Genomic DNA, 21,648 nt, shown 5'->3' on the forward strand with positions numbered 1-21,648 from the left:
ACATTGGCCTCACAACAACCTATACAGCAGGTCTGTTATCAATCACATTCTTCAAATGAGGGAATTTCAGCACAGAGAGGTTAAGTAACTTTCCCAAGATTGCACAGCTGATAGATGGCAGGCTAGGATGCAGGCATTTAAACCGCTGCTATGCAGTTTGCAGGGAGCTGAGGCTCATCCACATGGATCCAGAGGGCCTGTGTGATGCCACACAGAGGGCAGAGGAGGGTACCCCACCCCCCAGCCCCTTGCTGCTCTTGAAGACCAGAGCAGTCTGAGGCCGAGGGTCTAGGTTGAGGACCGTCCCCATCCCATGGGCCAGATAATGACTCTGGACAGCTCTGCCCAGGCCATGCCTGTTTCTGTGGCTCTAAAGTCTTCAGAGGCCACTGGACAGAAACCACTGCCTGGCTTCCTGGGCTGGGGCTGCCCCTCCAGGGGACTCCCCAGGCCAGGAGAATCCAGGAGTAAAACAAGGCAAGTAGGAGGGGCCCTTGGTGACCATCTATCCCGCATCCTGTATTAGGAAGAATCAGAGGCCATGTGTGGGCTCCAAAGAAGGCAGCCTGCAACCAGCCAACACCTGCCCGGGGTGCGGAAGAGGTAGTTGCACCTGTTTCCTAGTCCCCCATTGTACAGATGAGGAGACTGAGGCACAGAGTGAGGATTAACTTGGCCAGCGTCACGCTGCTGATGACAGCACCATAGTCCCCAGCCAGGACTGGCCTACTGCACCCTTCTTAGTTGCGGAAACTGTGTTCTGATAAAATAAGCAGCTCGGCAGGCCAGCAGGTCCACCCTCTCTCAGCCACGGAGCCACGTCCACAGCAGCAGAGAAAACCTGGGCCTGTGTGCAGGTGGAGGCCCCTCAGGTAGCTTTGCTAGTAAGACACTAACGGCAAAATCCAGGGCCACTTCCTGCCACCGATGCTCCCCTCTGCACTGTCAGAGGTAGAGAGACCTCGTCATTCCATTGATGGGGCACCTGGTATGTGCCAGGCCCAGGGAGAGACCCATCAGCAGGTAACCTGGAGTCTGAATTGGCTAGAGAGGATCCTTTGGTATGTGCCAGAGAGAATGAGGTTTAGGGGAATTCGCTATTATTTTTTAAATTGATTTATTTTTCCCATGGACATAGATTCCAAGACCACGCTTACAAGAGGGACAATTTGGTCAAACCACCTGTTTTGTCCACAGGGACCAAACTCCTGTTTGGCCTGATTTTCCCTCTGACTAGAGTTGGGCACAACCACCTTGGCACAGAGGTTGCCCTGAGGCTGTACACAGAGCAGAAGGCACTGCAGAGAGACCCATTCTCATCTCATTGTCCTGCAGGTGGGGTGAGGAGACCCCCCAGCACAGGGCGGCACTGGGACTGCAGCCCCACCTCCCCTGGTTCCAGCGCCTATTCTCCAGAGCACGCTGGACCCCCTGGGGGGTCCATGCCAGCATGTCCTTCCCTAGTGGCTCCTCTCCTCCCCTCCTCACCCTCCTTCCTTTGAACCAAGCTCTTGGCCCCCAGCACCCATTCCCAGATATCTCAGAGGTTTCAACCACTCCTGGCCTCTCTGAAACCAGCCACCTCTGCCAGCAGCCCTCAGCCTGGGTGGGGCTCATTCAACTTCATGACACCCAAGATATGGAAACTCCAAAAGAAATGTCTTTATTCTTTTAACTTTCTCAATATTTACAAAGAACAAGAAGAACAAGAACAACAACTGAGATTGGCTCGCAGAGTGGGTGGCAGGTGAACAGATGCGTCACTCTGGCTTCTGGGGTGACTGCAAGGAAGGGCAACATCCCAGCACCCATGGTCTGCACAGGGACAGTGGGACAAGCTGCTGGGCCCTGGCCTGCTTGGGGAAGGGCCAACCAGGTCCAGCCCCCCAGCTTCCAAGGCTGCAAGGCTGAAGGGTGACTGCCTGAGGAGCCCCACCCCAATCCTGCCCTCCACTCCCATACGCACAAAAACGGAAGAGGCCACATTGTGGCCCGGCCACCTCCTCACAGGAGAGCGCCTCGGGGACCTCGACACTCCTGCAGGCCAGAGGTGGGGGCTGAGGCCCTTTCGGCCCAGCTAGAGGTAGCCAAAGACATTGAAGATGGGTGGGGGCACAGCCGGCTTTGTGGGGATGGGTTTCAGCACCACAGGCCTGCACACCTTCTGCCCCAGGCCGTCCGCATCCTTGCAGAGGTGCGCCAGCTCCCCGGGAAAGGCTGGGCTCTTCCTCCAAAGGCCCAGGCTGGGGACGGGACTCTGAGGCAGGGCCCCCAGAGGGCCCGGGTAGATGGGCTGTCCATGGTACTGGAAGGGGCAGCAACTCCAGGCATTGACTCGGCCCACCAAGGAGACCCCAGGCATCTTGAGCGGCTCCTTTTCCGCCAGGACCCTTGGAGACATGGGCACCGGGGTAGTCTCAGGCCCCAGGGGCTCCAAGCCCTTGCAATTTTTCTTACCCTCGTAGGGAGGTCCCTCCCTGGGGCCCAGTCCCCCCTCCAGCCCCACATGGTAGCTGTGGGTGGGCCTCGGCTCTTCCCAGAAGGAAGCGGGAAGCTGTCTTTTCCTCATGGGCACCTGGCCAGGCTGGGCAGCTTCTGGATGCTGCCCCTGTGGGAGCTGCTCCTTAGCAAGACATTCCTCCCTGTAGGGGTTCCTCAGCGCCTTCTCCTTGCAGCCCCCACCCCCGCCGGGGCTGGAATCGGGGCCCAAATCCAGGAGCAGCCTCCCAGGCCGGTCCTCAGACCCCCTTTTCAGGTAGGGCTCAGCAGCTCTGCCCGGAAGGCCCCGCGGGAGCCGGGAATACTTCTGGGAGAAGCGCTTGAGCTGCTTCTGTAGGTACTTGCGATGGTCGACGGAGCGGCGGCAGGGTGCGGACTTATCCAGGGCTGCCTTGATGTCGCTGGACGCCAGGTTCACGAAGTTCAGCAGCATCTTCACATCACTGTCGGATGCCATCACCAAGGGACCACTGCACGAGGCTTTCCATGAAGAGGGTAGGCTCTGGTGGTGGCCGGCAACTCCAAGGAAGGGCACCGAGCTGACCTGGGGGACAAAACAGGCCATCGGAGTCTCTCTGAGCAACCACACCTAACCCTCCCAAAAGACCACAGCACCTGTCTACAAACAGTGTCTGCACCCCAGCACCTCTCAGCCCTAAACAGAGTCCTGGGTAGAGGGATGTGGGTGCAAGTGGCTGAGCACTTCCTGCACACCTGGGACGCGGCAGGCGCCAGCAGAGCCTCGCTCAGCCTGCTTGGGTCTGGTGCCCCTTCTTGCAGCCAAGGCTCAGAAAGGTCAAGCAACTCGCCCAAGGTGACCCAGCTACAGGTGGCATTGCTGAGGCCGGCACACACTCCCAGCCTGCCCCATCTCGCACACACCACGCTGCCAACATGTGCAACTTGCCAGCGAGGTGTTTATTCTCTGAGCTGAGGCAACTGCTCCTCTTTAAAGCAAGGCCAAGCCCCCTTCCTCCCTGGTGGTAGCCTCCCCCTCCCACCACTCCTGCCCCCAGCACGAGGGGCACCAGCCCCCCTCCTCAGTCCCCACGCTCCACCCCCAGCTCTCACGCAGGACCAGGCAGGACCCCTGTCTGGCACTTAATCGAGACCTGCCTTTCGGGCTGATCTCAGGCTGCGGGCAGCAGGGACTCCCCCGAAGAAGCATCTGCAGCAATTTCATGCCTCCGCGCCCGCCACCCACGGCACCTCGCCCCTCCCCCAGGCCCCAGCCTGCCCCCACACCCGCCACCCAGTCAGGCCAGAGCCACCGGGCCTCCACACTGACCGAAGGTGCGGCCCGGGCCCCACCAACGTGGCCCGGCAGGTTCCCCACTGCAGACCTGGGACAGGCCCCGGCGCAGCCGGCCGAGCTCCGTCCGGCTGGAAGCAGTTGTGCAACCCTTGAGTGGGCTGAATGGAGGACAACTCCCCGGAGCTGGGGGGCCCCTCAGGCCAATCAGGAGCGCCTCTCCAGATACAAAGCATCCCAATCAGGCGGCGGCGCCCCGTTCCCACATTCTTTGCCGTCACAAATTGTCACCATGGGGACCATCACAAAAAAGACAGCTCCCAAATGCAATCATTTCCCGGTAAATTTCTACCCTTCAGCCCCACTCTCCTCGGCCTCCAGGCCCCTCCTCCCCTTGACCTCGGTTCCCTGGTTTCTCAAGGGGGTGGGGTGTGTGTGTGTGTGTGTGTGTGTGTGTGTGTGTGTGCTTAAAATGTCCAGGATCGAGAAGGGGCTGGGCCTAGTGGAGACAGGCTTGCAAACCTCCCCCAAAGACTCCAGGCCTACAGCTGCCATGCTCCAGTGCGGACAGACAATCGGACGGGGTAAGCCGGGGCGGGCTGCTTTTCCCGCTGTCCTTGAGTGTTGAGTGGCTCTCTCGCTCTCACTCTCTCTTCTCCTGTCTCTCTGTCTCTCTCTCTCTCTCTCTCCCTCCCCCACCCCTGCCACCCCCACCACCCTCCCTCCCTGCCAGGATCCCCCAGGGATTGGGGATGGAGGGCCTTCAAGGTCGGGAGGTGCGCTGATGCCTGTCGGAAAAGGTGGCCGAGGAAGGACTCTCTAACGAGGTGCTGGGATATCCATGGGAAGGGAGCTGGAGCTCTCAGGAATCTTGTCTTTATGTTTGCTTCCTCAATTGAGCTGCACAAAGCCTGAATTGCCCATTCAGCGCAGCCGGACAAAAGGTTGGCATTGCACGGTCCCCTTGCATTTGTAGTCAAACAGTTAGGGACTTAAATCGAGTCGTCATGATGGAGAAAGAGGTGGACAAAGCCCATAGAATTGCCATCAGCAAACATTTTCCTGTGTCATATTAGCCAGTTTCCATGGCTCCCCCTGGCCTGCGGACAATGGCACAAGTTTGCACACTTGGCTACTGTCACCGTGCCAACGCCGGCGGGGCTGCAAGCAGGGCCGCTCTGAGCGAGCAAGGGAGCCCAGAGCCGCTGTTGGCCCTGCCCACCAACTGGCCAGAGGGAAGGTGAGGCTGAAGGCGAGGGTGGCTGCCTGGGAAATGCTAATGGTCGTGCCTCCGTGCCAGCCCAGCTCACGGGCCCCTTTCACGCCTCATCATTTTTCTGCCCAGGCTCAGCCTCCTCTTCCCTCCTCCTCTCCTTCCCCTTCCTTTCCTCTTCCCCTTCTACTGCCTTCTCCTCCCGTCTCCCTCACCGGCCAGATGGCTGGTGGTCTACGCGCCAACACACACCTCCGTACTACAACCTAAGATTTGGCATCTTAGGTTGCAGGACTCCTCTCTGGAGTCTCCCTACCCAGACTGGGGGCATTGGCAGGGCAGGGCCAGGGCCTCCATCCAGGAGTGATGGCCCTGCTCCTTCCCACTGGCCAATAGACAGCTGCTGTGGCCTGACTCCAAGCCATCTCCCCTACCCCCGGCCTGAGGGTCCCTATAGGCAAAATGAAGGGTTTGGAGGAGAAGGCCCAGTGCTGACAAGCTGTGACTCAATTTAGGCCTGGAAAGCCAGCAGTGTATTCTCCATGCCCCTACCCTGCTGCGGGGTCAGGGAAGTGTGGACCGAGATAGAAGTGCCACTGGACTGATGTATCCTAGATTGTTGGCCACTATGTGACCTGGAGAGTTGTTCCTGCCTGCGGCAGCCTTTGCATGGGTGAGAGCCAAACCATCATCATTTTAAGTGCCAGAGATTTGAGGGCTATGTGTTTCTGCAGCACGTCCCAGCCCCTCGACTGGTACAGGCAGGAAACATCCTTTCTGCTCCAAAACATCTGGCACACGTGGCTGAAGAGAGCGCCCCGAGGGCCCATGGCCACCAGGGCCAGCTCCCTGCTGCCTGCTGCACGAGGCTGGTGTGCACAGCCAAGAGTTTGAACCTCTCCGGCAGCCGGCACCTGACCATGTAACCACCTGCTTTGCTGTGCTCTGCCCTTTTCTCCCCGGGCCTTCTGTGCTTTGTGTGGGCCGCATCATTCCTCTCTCCAGAAGATCTTCTCTCTTCCAAGGGCGTCAAGACATTTTAGAGCCACTCAGCTCAGCTCCCAGCTTCCTTGAGATCCCACGGCACCTGCAGCCCTGCCGGCCCATTCTGCACTGCCCGCTCATGAAGCTGTCTTTCCTTTCTTAGCCAGTAGTAAGCCTCCCCACCAGGCCCGTGGACTCTGTGGGAGGTGAGTCGGTGTCTTACGAAAGTCTTTCCAAAGCTCTTAATGTGGGCTGTTCTTCCACCAAACACTTTTTTGAGGAAAGAGGGAAGGAAGAAAAGAGGGAAGAGAGAAAGGAAGGGGAGAGAAAAGTGGAAGAAAATGGATTCTTTGCGGACACCCAGCATGTGCCAAGAGCCGTATTCCACAACCACATGAAGACCTCACCTGACCCTCGGGGCAGCTCAGTGAGGGTAGTGTTGTGGTTGCCCTGACAAATGAAGTGAGGTTGAGTTGCTTTCCCAAGGCTTCACAGCTGTTAACCAGCAGAGCTTGAACTTGAAGCCAGGCCCATCTGTGTCCAAAGGCTGAGTTAGATCTGCCTGGCCACACTGCCTCCTGGAGCTCCCGTGAGCACCAGACGCTGCCTAAGCGCTGCCGGCCAAGAAGACCAGATTTTCTCCATGCGTCCTGGGTTCCACTCTTCCAGCCCAACGTTAGACCTTCCCGACTCAGGAATACGGGAGCTGCAGCTTTGGGAAGTCAGGAGCAGGGAGAGGAGGCAACTGTGGCTTGAGGCCAGGCCTCTGGGTGCCTTTGACCCACACAAGGGAAGGCTCCTCTGTGTTTTTCTGATTGGCCATATAGGCAGGTGGAAAGACAGCAGTAATCATACGAGTCATAAGGCTCCCCCAGTGTTCTCTCATTATTGTCCTGGGTCTGGGCAGAGAGGGGATTCTTTTTCCCATTTACAGTTGGTGACACACCCACAGAAGCCTCAAACCTGATTCTTGGGCCCAACTCAGCCAACCCTGTCCTCTCAGCCATTCTTCAAGGCCCAGCTCAAACATCCCCTCCTCCGGGATGCCTTCCACCAACTCCTAGCATTGTTAATAACGCCCCCTCCCATCCCTGTGTTCCTAGAGTCAAAGATGAAGTCTAACCTCCTTAGCTAAACGCAGAAGGCCCTTTGTAATCAGACACAGAGTGGCTTCTTACTAAATGTTTTATGAATTAAATACTTTGCCCATTCCACTGAGCAGGATTTTACCTGTGAACCGTAAACAGCTGCTTCCTGTCTTTTTTTCTGAGACGGAGTCTTGCTCTGTTGCCCCGGCTGGAGTGCAGTGGCGCAATCTCGGCTCACTGCAAGCTCCGCCTCCCAGGTTCACGCCATTCTCCTGCCTCAGCCTCTGGAGTAGCTGGGACTACAGGCGCCCGCCACCGCGCCCAGCTAATTTTTTGTATTTTTTTAGTAGAGACGGGGTTTCACCGTGGTCTCGATCTCCTGACCTTGTGATCCACCCACCTTGGCCTCCCAAAGTGCTGGGATTACAGGCGTGAGCCACCGTGCCCGGCCGTCTTATCATTTTTAAATTTTGTCTGTTTATTGTTTGCCCCATCCAGGTGAGCTCCAGAAGGGAAGGCAGGTCGTCCACAGGTTTCTCTCTGTATCTCCTGTGACTTGAATGGACTCAGCACACAGCAGGCCTGAGTGAAGGATGCTTGTGGTTGCTGTGGCTTACATGACAACGAATTGTCTGTGATCCTACAGGACTATGGCACATGAAAGCTGGAAGCGCTTCTTCCCGACTGCATCGCCCAGCACCAGAGCCTGAGTTCTGTAAAGCTCTGTTAAAGGCACGTGAGCTGTGCTGGCTTCAACTGCCCTGAACTTGGATAAGCTGGGCCACTGACGGCCCCTTCCCAACCAGTTGTTGCTGCCTTGGTTTCCCGACAGTCCACTGTGCTGACCCTGCCGCAGGGACTCCCAGCTTTGCATCAACTCCATTCAACACCTACTGTGTGCAGGGACCAGAGGGTGTGGAGGTGGCATTCCCTGCTTTATCTTGGTAAGTAAACAGCTGTCTCCTGCCCACTCATCAATGAAGCAGAACAACTCCCCAGCAATCTCCTGGGAACCACCCCTCCAGAACCTCTGGATGTCGACAGACATCATCTACTTCTAGGATTCAGCCAGCACATGTGTAGACTGGAGCTGCAAGTGAGAAGAGGCATCTGGCAGGGCATGCACAGGCCGAGCCTTAGGGACCCGAGGAGCTCATCTGGGGCAGTGGGTTTTCAAATTGCTTTGAAGCAGAGATGCCCATTTAAAAATATGTGGAGATTCAGCCGGGCACGGTGGCTCATGCCTGTAATCCCAGCACTTTGGAAGGCCGAGGCAGATGGATCACCTGAGGTCAGGAGTTCGAGACCACCCCGGCCAACATGGTGAAACCCCATCTCTACTAAAAATACAAAAATTAGCTAGGCACAGTGGCAGGCGCCTGTAATCCCAGCTACTCGGGAGGCTGAGGCAGGAGAATCGCTTGAACCCGGGAGGCAGAGGTTGCAGTGAGCTGAGACTGTGCCATTGGACTCCAGCCTGGGGGACAAGAGCGAGACTTCATCTCAAAAAGAAAATGAAAAGATTCACCATGTAAAACCATGACCACCATGGGCTATGAGTACAAATTTATTTTCCATGCTCAAATGCATACCTACTGCTTATTTGCAAACAATGCATTAGAACAAGGAGTCTGTTCTGATGATATAAAACTTTGAAATCAGGAGATATGGATTATGGTCTCACATCAGCCATCAGCCATACTTTGTTTTGGTTGCAGAACATTTACAAAATCTCGGTTTATAGAGAGAAGCAGTTGAGATGTCAACTTTTTTTAAAGTTTATATTTTAATTTATTTATTTTTTGAGATAGAGTCTCGCTCTGTCACCCAGGCTCTAGTGCAGTGGTGCGATCTCGGCTCACTGCAACCTCTGCCTCCCAGGTTCAAGTGATTCTCCTGCCTCGGCCTCCTGAGTAGCTGGGATTACAGACGCGTGCCACCACCCCTGGCTAATTTTTGTATTTTTAGTAGAGACAGGGTTTCACCATGTTGGCCAGGCTGGTCTCAAACTCCTGACCTCAGGTGATCCGCCTGCCTCAGCCTCCCAAAGTGCTGGGATTACAGCTTTCAGCCACCACGCCCGGCCTAAAAAAGCTTCTCTTATGATCTTAGGATGGTCATCAAATAACAGGAGTCCCTGGAGAAACTATTACCTGGTCCCCAGAGGAGTTAACCTGACTGCCCAAGTTCACCAGTCGGCAGCCTAGCGTGTCACCTTGTGAGTTAAAATGCATTTAAATGTATTTGTTTGTTGGTACATATTTGGTAATGTTTTAAATGGCCAAAAATAAATGTTAAAGAAGATTTTACATTTTCACACCTCTACAGAAAATTCAGTTCCAAAAGGTGGGCTGACTTCTAATTTTAGAGATGAAGACAGAGAGGCCCAGAGAGGGGCAGAGATTCATCCGAGGCAGAGCCAGGCAGAGCCGGGTAGGAGAAGCACCTGGGAGGGAGCTCTGCTCTGCCGGCTGCCCTGTGCTCGTTCTCACACCTCATCATATGAGTGTAAAGTCCTACTTGATGGAAATATGTGTCATATATTGTCATTCGTTCTTCCCAGTTGCCATTATTACTCTCTTTAGTGGATGAGGAAGTTGAGGCACAAATTGGACTAGGAAACTTGCTGAAGGTCCCATGGGCAGTAAATGACAAAGCTAGGGTGGGAGTGATCCTAAGATGCTGCTCCCACCTACAACTGTGAACCAATGTGAGGGCTCCGTCTCCCTCCCAGGGGCCTTCCTAGCCCAGGGCTGCAGACTCTTCCCAGCCAGCCACCCCTGCCCTGGAGAGTTAGGCCCGACCGACCACGCCAGCTCGGGGAACATAACAAAGGCCACGCAGAGGACAGAGTGGCCCGGCAGCGCCTCTGTGGACGTGCGATGCAGACATCACAAGATGATTTATGTAACCTCTTACATAATGGCAGTATTTCTATCAAAGACCAGCCCGCGGCAGGCTGTCAGCCGTAATCAGAGTGGACGTGTTTCTTGCTTCCTGGGAACAGGAGGCACCGGGTCAAAGCCAACCCCTTTGGCTGCCAGGCCAAGGGCTTCCTGCGCTGGTGAAGTTGCCTAGTGTGGCTGTGCCCTCAGAGGAGGCAGAGACCTTGTATTGCCCCAGAGTAGTCACAGCCCAGCTCAGCCAGCCCCAGCACCCCTGGCTGCAGTCCACCTCCAGTGACAGAGACCACTGTCAGTGTGATCAAGTCCCACATTGGAAGTGCTTTCAACCATATTATTGTACCATGAAAGGGAGACTGGCTTTGGAGATGAGATCTTTGAACTCTTCCCCTACCTGGCTGCGTGATCTTGAGGTAGTCACTCACCCTCTCTGGGCCTCAGTTTCCTGGTTGAATTACATCATCAATTCTTGACCTCTATGCTGCACACATGGATATTGATATGGTGCTGTCATGTGATATGGTGCTATATGATAGCGTGCCACAAGTCGGTGCTACTTATATTTGGCAAATGATTTGTTTTTTCCTAGTATAAATCAGAGCAGATTCAACATCTTAAAATCAGGTAAGCCCACTTGCACTCCCCTGTGCATTCTTGAAAGGGATATGAATGAGGGGGGTTAGAGCTGGTGAGTCTGAGGACTCAAGCCCCAGGAAAAGAGGAGAGCTCAGCCCATCTTCACCATGTGGAGTCTCAAGAGGGATGGGGTTCAGGCAAAGAGTTCTATGTTGAAGAAGAGTGGTGCAAACAGACCTCTGTGTCTTGTTCCTGATTTTAGGGGAAAAGCTTTTGGTCTTTCACTGTGGGATATGATGTAGCTGTGGGAATTTTGTAGATCCTCTTTATCAAGTTGAGGATACTTTCTTCTATTCCTAATTTTCTGGGAGTTCTTGTCATGAATGGATGTTAAATTTTGTCAAATGAATTTTTTGCATCAATTTATATGATCATGTGTTTTTTTCTTTAGCCTATTTACAATTTGTATTATGCTAAGATAAAACATCATAACAGTTACTATTTTAGCCTGCCTTTCTGTCTTTTCCTCCCTCCCTCCCTCCCTCCCTTCCTTCCTTCCTTCCTCTCTCTCTTTCTTTCTTTCTTTCTTCCTTCTTTTTTTGAGACAAGGTCTTGCTCTATCACTGCGGTGCAGTGGCACAATTGTGGCACACTGCAGTGTCTTGACCTCCTGGACTCAAGCAATCCTCCCACCTCAGCGTCCCGAGTAGCTGAGACTACAGGTTCATGCCAACACATCCAGCTAATTTTTAAAAATTTTTTGTAGAGAGGAGGTCTCACTATTTTTCCCCAGGCTGGTCTCAAACCCCTGAGCTCACGCTATCCTCCCGTCTTGGCCTCCCAAAGTGCTGGGATTACAGGCGTGAGCCACCACACCTGACTGCATTTCACTTCTGATATCATAATCTATGTCTTCTCTCTTTTGGTCAGTCTTGCTAGAAGCTTGTTAATTTTATTGATCTGTTTAAAGAACCAGCTCTTTTTTATTTTTTATTTTTATTTCTTTTTCTGTTTTCAATGTCATTGACTTCTGCTTTTATCATTATTACTTCCTTTCTTCTTCTTGCTTTGGGCTTATGTCACTTTTCTTTTTCTGAGGGCATGGCTTTGATCATTGATTGAGATCTTTCTTGTTTTCTAATGTAGGCCTCTTAGTGCTATAAAATTTCCTCTCAACACTGCTTTGGCCACATCTCACAAATTTTGATATGTTGTGCTTGCGTTTTTGTTTGGCTCAGTGTATTTTTTGTTATTTTCTTTGAGATGTCCTCTTTGGCAACAAGAAAGACTTATGTGAGACTTTCTCAGCATCAAGAAGATCTATGTGGGACTTTTCTGGGGAGTCGATAATGCTCAACAAGTGGTTCTAAAGCATTTAATGAACACCTACTATGTACAGGACATTCTCTGAGGTGCTGGGGATAGCAAAATGAATATGAAATCCGTGCCAACAGCCTTGAAAATAGTTTACTGACCTCTTATTAAATGCTAATAATGTTTCAAAAACTTCCTCTGTATTAACTCCTTCATAATGAGGTGGATATTGCTATTATGCCTGCTCTACAAATGAGGACACTGAGGCACAGGTTGACCAAGTGACTTGCCCAAGACCCTACAGCCAAAAGGGGTGAAGCTGGAGTGCAACCCAAGCCAATTACTGTGATTTTATGATTAATCATCATGATCAGTAAGCTCTGAGCCTCCTATTCCTCACCCTTGAAGTGGAGCTAAGGGCAGTTCCCTGGCAGGGTTGATAATGAGGATTAAGACATCAGCCATGAAAACTCAACAAACACATCAATAACCTGGTTCATAGTCGGTGCCCTTCCCTTGCCTTCGCCTCTGCCCTGGGTTGGATATAATGGCTGCCCAGGTGAAGCCGTAAAGAAGGGCTAGTGGGACAAAAGTGATATGGTAGTGATGTCTGTGCCCTGCAGGGCATCCCAAATGGACCACCGCACCACATTCGCGCCCCTGCTCTGCACGCTCCCGCACCCCCACACACCCATCACCTTGACTGTGTCCTCCAGCACTGATAGGCCTCGTCACTCACCCAGGCACCCACCAGGAATGAAAAGTCCGTTTGATCTCAACTGTCACCTCGGGTTTGATTGGCAATGACTGGCAGGTGCCCTGTGGAGAGATTCCAAGGGCTCAGCAGACAGAACTCTCTGATCTACTAGCGATGTCTTCCCTGAGGGAGGATGGAGATGAAGCCGGCTGTGTGCCAAGTGTCCCTGGATCCAGGTCAGAATCACAGGATGGGAAGCCAGGGATGTCAATACTTGGCATTCTGGTGATCCAACCCTGACATTTTAATCAAGGGATTGGAGCCCCTTGAGAAAAGCAGTGACTTATTCAAGCACATATTCCTGTGACCAAGATTCAAGTTTCCCACCTCCCAGGCCAGAATTCATCAGGTCCATTCAACAGACATTTGTTACTAAGTTTCAACTCCAGGCCAGGCACTGACTTAGCCATGATAGATATCTTACACATCTTGTAGTATTTATTCTCACAACAACCTTCTGTGATAGATGCTAAAGTCATTCCCATCTGGCAGATGTGGAAACTGGTGCTCAGGTAGACTAAAGAACTTAACAGCCAGTGAGAGGCAGAGCCAAGATTCGAATCCTTACCTCCTGACTCTGAACCCGAATCTTTCTAACGTGCTGCTTTGTTTCAGGGGTGAGAAGCAGCAGTGATGGCAACAGCCATAGCTTGAGTCAAGGCACCGAGACAGAGAGTGTGAGGCATTTTGGAGAGCGGAGACAGTGAGAAGCTCAGTGCACTGGGGAGGAGAGGTCCCTGCAGGGAGTGAGGTGAGATAAGGTTAAGTAGAAAGCTTGAATCCTCCATGTATCTTTGCATGCAGTAGGCACGTAATACATGCTTAACGACTGACTGAATGAATGAATGAACAAACCAGAACATAGAGTAAAATGGTTGGTTGACTCCTGAGCCATTTTAGGAGCTCCAACAGCCAGTCGTAAAACAATCTGTAAACAGCAAGTGCATCCTCAGTGCCTGACTCCCACCCTTCCGGCCACGCTGTCCCTCAGCTGTGTTGCACAAACAGCACACCTTCATCATCGGAGAGGATCCCTCGCCTCCCGGGATGGGGGTTTCCAAGGGAAAAGTGATGGGGCAGGGGTCTAACTTGCATTGAATACTGCAATGCCCCAGGAGTTCGATATTTGCCATCTCATGTAATCCTCACTAAACAAATAAACCAACGAGTCAATAAAACCCAAGATGGGTGTTGTTCTTCCCATTTGATAGATTCAGAAACTAGGACCAGGGAGATAGAACTCTCCCCTAGTGGCAGAGGAGCTGGGGTTTGGGCTCAGCCGTTGTCTACAGTGCCCTTAGGGGAAGGTGGGGTCAGGGGTGGGCATTGTGCCCTCTTGCCTTACAGATTCCCAGCCCCCACCCCAGCCACCTGGAGCACCTGTCCTACTTGAGTAATAGAAGACTCTTCATTGGCATCTATCATTTAGTTCCTGGCCTCTGATCACAACTCTGTCTGTAGCCCCAATCTAGCCCATAACAGACTTTTTCAAAATTCTCTGAATATGCCGTCATCTCTCAGGAAAGGGGGCATTTGCATAATCAGCAAAAGGGCCATTTTCACCTGCCTCTGCGTTCCGTTCCTGCGCTCCCTGACTCAGTCCTGGTGGGGCGTGCTGGGACTATGAAGAGTTACTGCTATGAGCACTGCGGCCCCCTTACCTCCACCCTAGCCCTGAGGTGAGCTCTCCTAGACCAACGTTGGCCTCTTGGATGGCATTCCAGTGCCTAGCACATGGCAAACCCCTTGAAGCATGTTTGTCACCCACAGAGGTCACTCACACACCTTAGGAGTCAGACGATTGCATTTCGTTCCTGCCTCGCTCATCTGGGCAGTGATTTCATCTGTGTGGGCCTCACACTTCTCATCTGATAAGCTTGGTGCAAACGGTGCCCAGCTCCCGGGCTGGGGTCTCTTCCAGCAGGCTAAAGGATGAGTAGGGGTTGTTTTAGCTATGCTGGTCTGGGGTGGAGGGGAGACTGGGAGGAAGAGCGTGAGGCAGGAGCATAGGGTCTGGAGGCAGGGACCCTACGGCAATTCACACGGACTTCCTAGAACTGAATCAAAAGGAAAACACCATCTTTCCACACCCAAGTAACAAAGATTAGAGGCTGCTCCCTTTGCAAACCCTACCCGTTTTCCCACTGTGTTGCACAAGTAAAATGTAAAGTACCTCTGATCGGTCACCTCCTGCCACCAATCAGACTGGTCATGGGCCAAGTCTTTATTTACATAGGGTGTAACTGTATGTAACCAATGGGAAACCTCTAGAGGGTACAGAAACCCTAGAAGATTTGCAGCCAGTGCTCTTGAGCCACTTGCTCAAGTATGCTCCCACTGTGTACTTTCATTTCAGTAAATCATTGCTTCATTCTTTCGTTGTTTTGTTTGTGCATTTTGTCCAATTCTTTGTTCAAAATGTCAAGAACCTGGATGACTTGTAGTCAAGACCCTCCACTGGTAACAAGCATATGGATAAAGGAGAAGATTGGGAAGACTTGGGCTGGAGGGCTGCAGACCACTCCCAGGGTGAGAACTCTTGCTGATGTTTCAACAGATCTCAGCCAATCCTCCCCAGAGCAAGAAGCATGGCAGTGGATGTAAGTTCAGGTGTGTTCAGTGGACCTTAGAGTTGGGTCTGTAGCCACATCCCCAGGGTGAGGGTCCCTGGACGAGCCCTGAACAGGGCCAAGTCAAGGATCTTGTCAAGCCTGTAATTTCTTGACTGAGAAAGTGAAGGGCATCCTCGCTTACTTTGGCTTCAGGGTTGGATGGATGGGTAGATGGATGGATGGATGGATGGATGGAAAGATGGGGAGGTGGGTGGATGGATGGATGGATGGGGAAGTGGATGACTGAATAGACAGGTTGGATGGATAAGTAGATAGGTGGGCAATTGAATGGATGGGCGGATGGATGGAGGCATGGGGAGATGGGTGGGTGCATAAATGGATGTGTGGATGGATGGATGGTTGGACAGATGGATAAATGGATGGATATTCGAGAACTTCCAGGCTGCTCAGAGGCAGCAAGCTTGGTATGGGCAGTTGCAAAGTTTATTTAAAAAGTCTGATGATATTTTAGTTCAACATGTTTTCAGACAATGGGGCCCTTTCTTGTGCTCCTTGGTGGCCCAGAAAACATAGTTTTGATGGCTAATTGGGTGGTGGTTATAATTTTTTCTCCTGTAAAGACCATACTTTTTGTCTATGAGGTTGCTCTAGGCCTGACTATCCTGTCAACTGTCTCTTTGGTTCCTATCTTATCTACCTGCCAAGACCCTAGTCTCTCCTGTGAATCTCTTTTCTTCATCAGACACCTCGAATCACAGATAGTTGGAGATGAAAAGGACCTTAGAAACCATAAGAAACACCGTGGGCAAGGAGAGTGGGGAGCTCTGGAGCCATAAACCTGGCTTCAGGTCCCAGTTCTGCCACTCACCAGCTGGGTGGCCAAGGGTAAGTCATGTAACCTCTCTGACCCTCAGCCTCTTCCTCTGTGTGTGGCACCTGCCTGCCATCACATGTGGAGTGCTCAGCCCAGAGCTGGCCTGTGCTACGGAGCTAAGCACAGAAACAACTCATCAATGTCACTATCATCCCAAAGCCAAAGTCCTGCCATGTCATTGGAAGAGGCTAAAGTAACATGTGCAGGGTGTTTATCTCAGCACTCTCATTTGTGAGAGCCATTCATCTCATCCAACCCTCTTAGTTTATTGTTTTTAGACAGTGTCTTGGTCTGTTACCCAGGTTGGAGTGCTGTGGCGTGATCATGACTCACTGTAACCTCAAACTCTTGGGCTCAGGCAATTCTCCCACCTCATCTCCTGAGTAGTGGGGATTACAGGTGTGCCCCACCATGCTGGCTAATTCTAAACTTTTTTTTTTTTTGAGATGGAGTCTCACTCTGTTGCCCAGGCTGGAGTGCAGTGGCATGATCTTGGCTGGTTCAAGTGTTCTCATCCTCACCTCTAATACTGGACTACAGGCACAACACACCTGGCTAATTTTTTTTTTTTGTATTGTTTATGGAGAGTAGGTTTCACAAATTGGCGCTGGTCTCAAATCTGATCTCTGATCACCCACCTCGGCCTCCAAATCGGGATTACATAAAAACAGGATCTTGATATGTTGCCCAGGTTGGTCTCAACCTCCTGGTCTCAAATAATCCTTCTGCCTTGGCCTCAAAAGCTTTGGGACTGCAGTCATCAGCATGGTGCCAGGTAGACCACTTCATTAACCAGATGAGGAAACTGAGGCTGAGAGGTGGAGTGGTTTGCCCAAAGCAACCTGGTGAATTAGTGGCATGGTCAGGACATGAATCCGGACTCCAAGACCAGTTCTCCTCCTCTCTCTTCTGAACCCATTTTCTGCACCCTTGGCTAAGAGAGGAAAATGCAGGATTCACCTCTGAACACTCAGCTTTGGCCTCAAATGGCCACGAGAGGGAGCCTTTGGAATTGCTCGGGGCCTCCGTGCTTCCAGTGAAAGAACCCTTTCCATCCGTTCTCGAAGGCGCCTAGGCCAGTAGCCCCTGCCCTGCCCCTTCCCTCCCTGCGCCAGCACCTCTGAGGCATTCCAGACTCCAGCTCCTTTTCCTTCTCTACCTCCACCCTCCACCTGGATCCCAGTATTGTCTTTCTCCTTTTCCTGAGTAGAACTGGGATCCTCAGAACCCCACGGTGGTTTTGCCAGCAGGTGGTGCACATTTGAGGCACCCCGGCTTACTTTGGCTTCAGGGTTGCAGTGACATGTCCAGTTGTCCCTTAGCATCTACTGACACTCCCATCCAGCTATTCCACACACTTCTGCTCAGCCACGCTGGGTGGGAGAGGCCAGGCCAGGGGAGGTGGAGGAGGTGGGAGAGGAGTTTACCTACTGTGTAGCCAGAAGATGACAGAGTTACAGCACACAATGACAGGACATGGCTCGGAGTATTAGTTGGACACAAGCAGAAGCACTGATAGTAGAGGCCTTGGGGACAGCTCTGGCGGCAGATTTGAGCCGTAAAGGATGCAAAATAGTTGGCCAGGCAAATAAGGCCCACAAGTTCCTAAGAAACTGGGAGGAGGACCCTTGCCTCTGGGTCAGGGGTGCTACCTGAGAGGACACCCCTTCTCTGGGCATCGGTAAATAGGAATAATAAAACCCACTCTGCCTTCCTCATAGGAGGACAGAATGAGTACATAGAAATGGAAGCAGGTTGGAAATTAAATACCATGCCCATCTCGGGGATGTATTTTAGCACCGCTGTTTTTCTCTTTCCCAGGATGTTCTCCAATAAGGGTTCGTTCTGTGTCCCCCAGCACCCACTTTCCCTGTCCTGACCTTCCTGCAGATGCATTTTTGAGACCACACAGGTTCCTGGGTCACTGATGAGCATTCCTGTGGGCCTCCCACGGTCCTCCACTTGGTGGCTGACTCCAGCCCTCTTCCCTCATTTGGCTTTTTCCATGAGTCATTTTAAAGTCTTTGTATAAGGCCTATTAGGATAAAAACAGGAAGGCAGGCAAGCCAGCAAGCCCTGGAGGCCATCCCTGGGCTCTTAGGAGATTAAGGTCTGCAAACACAATCCCAGGTGTCTGTGGGCCATCTGCCCCCGCACCCCCCATGTGCTGACCAGGAGGACCTCGGAATCTGGGATGAATGTGACACTGTTTGAATGTTGGAAATGCCCCGTTGCTCCTTTTTCTATATCTTTTTAGGCAACACAAATGGCAAGCTCTTTCCAAGTGTCATTCTCCAAATAGATTCCTTCCAGTCTAGGGTTGGGGGGGAGGGAGTGGAATAAGAGGTGAGCCCCTCTCATGCTCCAGCAGCCCCCTCTGTGGGCCCAGCAGGCCACTCTTAACATCTCCGAAACCTGTGGTTCTTGCAGGACATACACTTTGTTTCATATTCTCCTGGGCTCACTGTGCATAACCGAGTTTGTAATTCTCCAGTCCTCCCAAATGCATATTCTCCCTTGCAGACAGCATTTTTCAGAGAACAGGAGGGAGCTGCTTCCTTAAGTAGTGCCTGGGATCACATTCAGACTGGAGATGTTGCCAGAAGCAAATCCACCTCAGTGGGGATTCTGGTTGACCCAGGAGACCCTCTGCTCCTGAGGGAACTACCGAGGGGCTTGGGCTGTGACTCCAGGACCAAGAGTTTTGGGAGAGACTTTCCTTCCCTGGACAAGAAAAAGGAAGTGGAGCTACCAGCTGCTACTCTGGGAGGCTAGAGACGCATCTCTCTACCATGCACCCTTTCCAAAGCTCTGTTCTCTGAGGGCTTCTCGAAATACCCACTTTAATCAGAGTTGAGCCGGATTTAAAGGTTGAGATGATTAGATGTGTCAAAAAAATTTTACAGTCTAATAACACCCAATGCTGTCAAGAATGTGGAAAAAAAGAGACATGTATGCATTGTTGATGTGAGTGTCAATTGGCGTCCATTTTTGGAGGGAGTTTGCTAGTATCGTTAGAATGTGAAATAGATACACTCTCAGACTCAACATTTCCACTCCTAAGAGTCAATTCTAGAGAAATATGTGCACGTGGACACAAAGAGTCGGGCATGAAGATGTTTGCAGAAATGTTGTTTGCAACTGCAGAAAACAGTAAAATAAAAAGCCACCAAATCAAAAAACCAAACACCTAGCATTTGTCCCCAGTTTTACTGAGATATAATTGACAAGCCTCGGATTTAGACACTGTGGCAGAACTTGGGTACGGTGTGCTTTGCAGCCACTAAAAAGAATGACATAAACCTTCTAAGTTGCTGACTTAGAAGGACCTCAAGATGGACCTTTTCATGAAAAAAAGGGATACAATTATATGTACTGTAGGACCCCATTTATGTTAAAAACAAAAAAGAAGAAAGGTAAAATAAGTCAAAGGGAATGCTTGGGAACGTTTGGGATGAACACACCCCACGCTGAGAATAGCAGTGATGTATGAAAGGTTGTAGGCTGGGAAACAATTGAAAAGAGTTTCATTTTTTAGTTTGTAAACTTTTCTGTTGTTTGAAATGTTTCTTAATGAGCACATGTTTATGTATATTGTTTTTGTTCCCCAATATGTGTATTGGATTTTGCTCCAGGGCACCCACCTCAGAACAGTCCTGCTCAGAACCTCTGAAGTCAGTTGACTTCATTCAGCAAACACTTTCCGTGTGAGCCTCTGCCCTGCACAGCTCTACGGTGGGTGTTGAGGACATCAGGGCCATTGTCCCCATCCCCAGGGAGGGCAGTCGCCTGCAAGGAGAGGCAGATGGACAGATGAGGACTGTGCAGTGGCAGAAACTGTGAGGAGTGTCCTCGTAAGGACAGCAAGAGTAGAAGGCAGGCAAGGCCAGTACCCCTGGATGAAATAAGGGGAGGCTTCCTGGAGGAAGTGACACTAACTTGAGTCTTAAAGATGATGGGCGGGGCGCGGTGGCTCACGCTTGTAATCCCAGCACTTTGGGAGGCCAAGGCGGGCGGATCACGAGGTCAGGAGATAGAGACCACGGTGAAACCCCGTCTCTACTAAAAAATACAAAAAATTAGCCGGGCGTAGTGGCGGGCGCCTGTAGTCCCAGCTACTCAGAGAGTCTGAGGCAGGAGAATGGCATGAACCCAGGAGGCGGAGCTTGCAGTGAGCTGAGATTGTGCCACTGCACTCCAGCCTGGGTGACAGAGCAAGACTCCGTCTCAAAAAAAAAAAAAAAAAAGATGATGGGGGTGTAGATGGGGTGTAGATTGAGTGTGGATGAACCAGTGGAAGAACAAGAGGGAAGATTTGAAGAGGAGGGTTCCAGGAGGGGAGATGTGCACTTGGGGGAACACAGGGCGGGTGATGGGTGGGGTTGGGGGAGGGACGAGAAGAGTTAGGGACAAGGGCTGAGCTTGCCTTCTCATCTCTCAACTCCTGATTGTTGCTCTGGGGTGCAGGGAGCCAGCCAGTGGCCAGCAGAGGGCACTTCTGCCTCTTCCAACTGCAGAGTCTGGAGCCCTCCCCCGCCCCGGGGAGGAGCTGGTCAATGGTTTCATGTTGACATGGGTGGGGAAGCTGGGCTCTCAGGACCCCAGGGAGGATGCACCCCAAGAGTGAGTGAGACCGAGACACAAATGATTAAGATGCAGCATGAGGAGGCGTGGCAAAGGACTTTAGCCAGTCCACACGTGCAGAGAGGTCATCGGCAGTGCTGCTTTCCGAGACGGTGAAGAGGGGCTTCAATCAGAATGTGAGTGTGTGGTGGCACAGGAGGCTTGTGGCCACAGTGAAAGCAAAGGCTAGAGTCGAAGGCAGCATTCCAAGAGGGTGCTCCGAGGGCTGCAGCAGCTTCAGCCCGGGGGTCTGGCATGGGGCCTCTCCCACCCGTCCCCTCCACTGCCCACCCTCATTCTCTCTGTCTGAGCTCTTTTCCCTGCTCCTCCAAAGCAGTGTCCCCTTCCCAGTCCTGAGCACTCCCGGACCCTCCACCTGCTCCCCAGCAAACCCACCTGGAGACCTGCTCAGTGCCGGGTCTTCTCCTGGAGGCAGGGACGTGGCAGGACCCCAGGAAGGCCCCAGATCATTCCACTGTGGGGGAGGCACAGACACTAAGCAAACAGAGCTTCCAGCAGCGATGGGCCCCATGCAGAGGATTCAACAGGGCCATGGACAGGTCCGGGAGGCCCCTGGGGACACTTCAGCTGAGACCTGAATGTCAAGTGGGAGCTTGGCATGAGGGTGAGGCCCTTACAGGCAGAGCTTCCTGGACAAGGGTGAGCGTGGGGCTTTCAAGAGAAGGAGAAATCAAAGGTCACCCCTCGATTTTGACCCGAGCCACTAGGTAAACAGAAGGGCTGTTTTCTGAGGAAACGGTGGCTGTGGGAGAAGCCAGCTTCAGGGAGGAAATCCAAAGTTCCGTTCTGGTCACCAGAAATCAGAGGTGCCGATTAGCAGTGCACGTGCAGGGTCATGAAGGCAGTTACAAACCTGAGTGTGGGCCAGGTGCTGCGGCTCACACCTGTCATCCCAGCACTTTGGGAGGCTGAGGTGGGAGGATAGCTTGAGCTCAGGAGTTCGAGACCAGCCTGGGCAAAACTCTGTCTCT

General features: G+C 52.2%; 1 protein-coding gene and 1 long non-coding RNA gene across 9 annotated transcripts; one reads left to right on the plus strand and one right to left on the minus strand.

Moving 5' to 3' along the window:
- Positions 1 to 1,647: 1,647 nt before the first annotated feature.
- On the minus strand, positions 1,648 to 12,594 carry FAM181A (family with sequence similarity 181 member A). 7 transcript variants are annotated; one of them, XR_009210400.1, is made up of 3 exons: positions 12,569 to 12,592; positions 1,967 to 3,043; positions 1,648 to 1,815 (listed from the first exon to the last, which is right to left on the minus strand). XR_009210400.1 is itself a non-coding variant. In XM_058429860.1 (2 exons), exon 2 carries the CDS (start codon positions 2,954 to 2,956, stop codon positions 2,078 to 2,080), a length of 879 nt encoding a protein of 292 aa, XP_058285843.1. In that variant the 5' UTR covers positions 2,957 to 3,043; positions 12,528 to 12,594; the 3' UTR covers positions 1,648 to 2,077. The 7 variants fall into 7 exon arrangements, 5 of the variants coding, with proteins under 5 accessions (XP_058285843.1, XP_058285842.1, XP_058285844.1 ...); XR_009210399.1 differs by having other exon boundaries at positions 1,648 to 1,853; XM_058429860.1 differs by having other exon boundaries at positions 1,648 to 3,043; positions 12,528 to 12,594.
- LOC116456313 (uncharacterized) lies at positions 4,245 to 19,198 on the plus strand. Of its 2 annotated transcripts, none has more exons than XR_004244603.2 (7): positions 4,245 to 4,335; positions 7,535 to 8,132; positions 9,149 to 9,254; positions 13,202 to 13,337; positions 15,013 to 15,196; positions 15,902 to 16,044; positions 18,557 to 19,198. It is a non-coding gene; the product is annotated as an uncharacterized LOC116456313 (long non-coding RNA). The 2 variants fall into 2 exon arrangements; XR_009210401.1 differs by lacking the exon at positions 4,245 to 4,335 and adding an exon at positions 4,911 to 4,991.
- Positions 19,199 to 21,648: the final 2,450 nt, after the last annotated feature.

This window comes from Hylobates moloch, unplaced genomic scaffold, assembly GCF_009828535.3.
Source record: "Hylobates moloch isolate HMO894 unplaced genomic scaffold, HMol_V3 SCAFFOLD_16, whole genome shotgun sequence".
Taxonomy (NCBI): Eukaryota; Metazoa; Chordata; class Mammalia; order Primates; family Hylobatidae; genus Hylobates; species Hylobates moloch.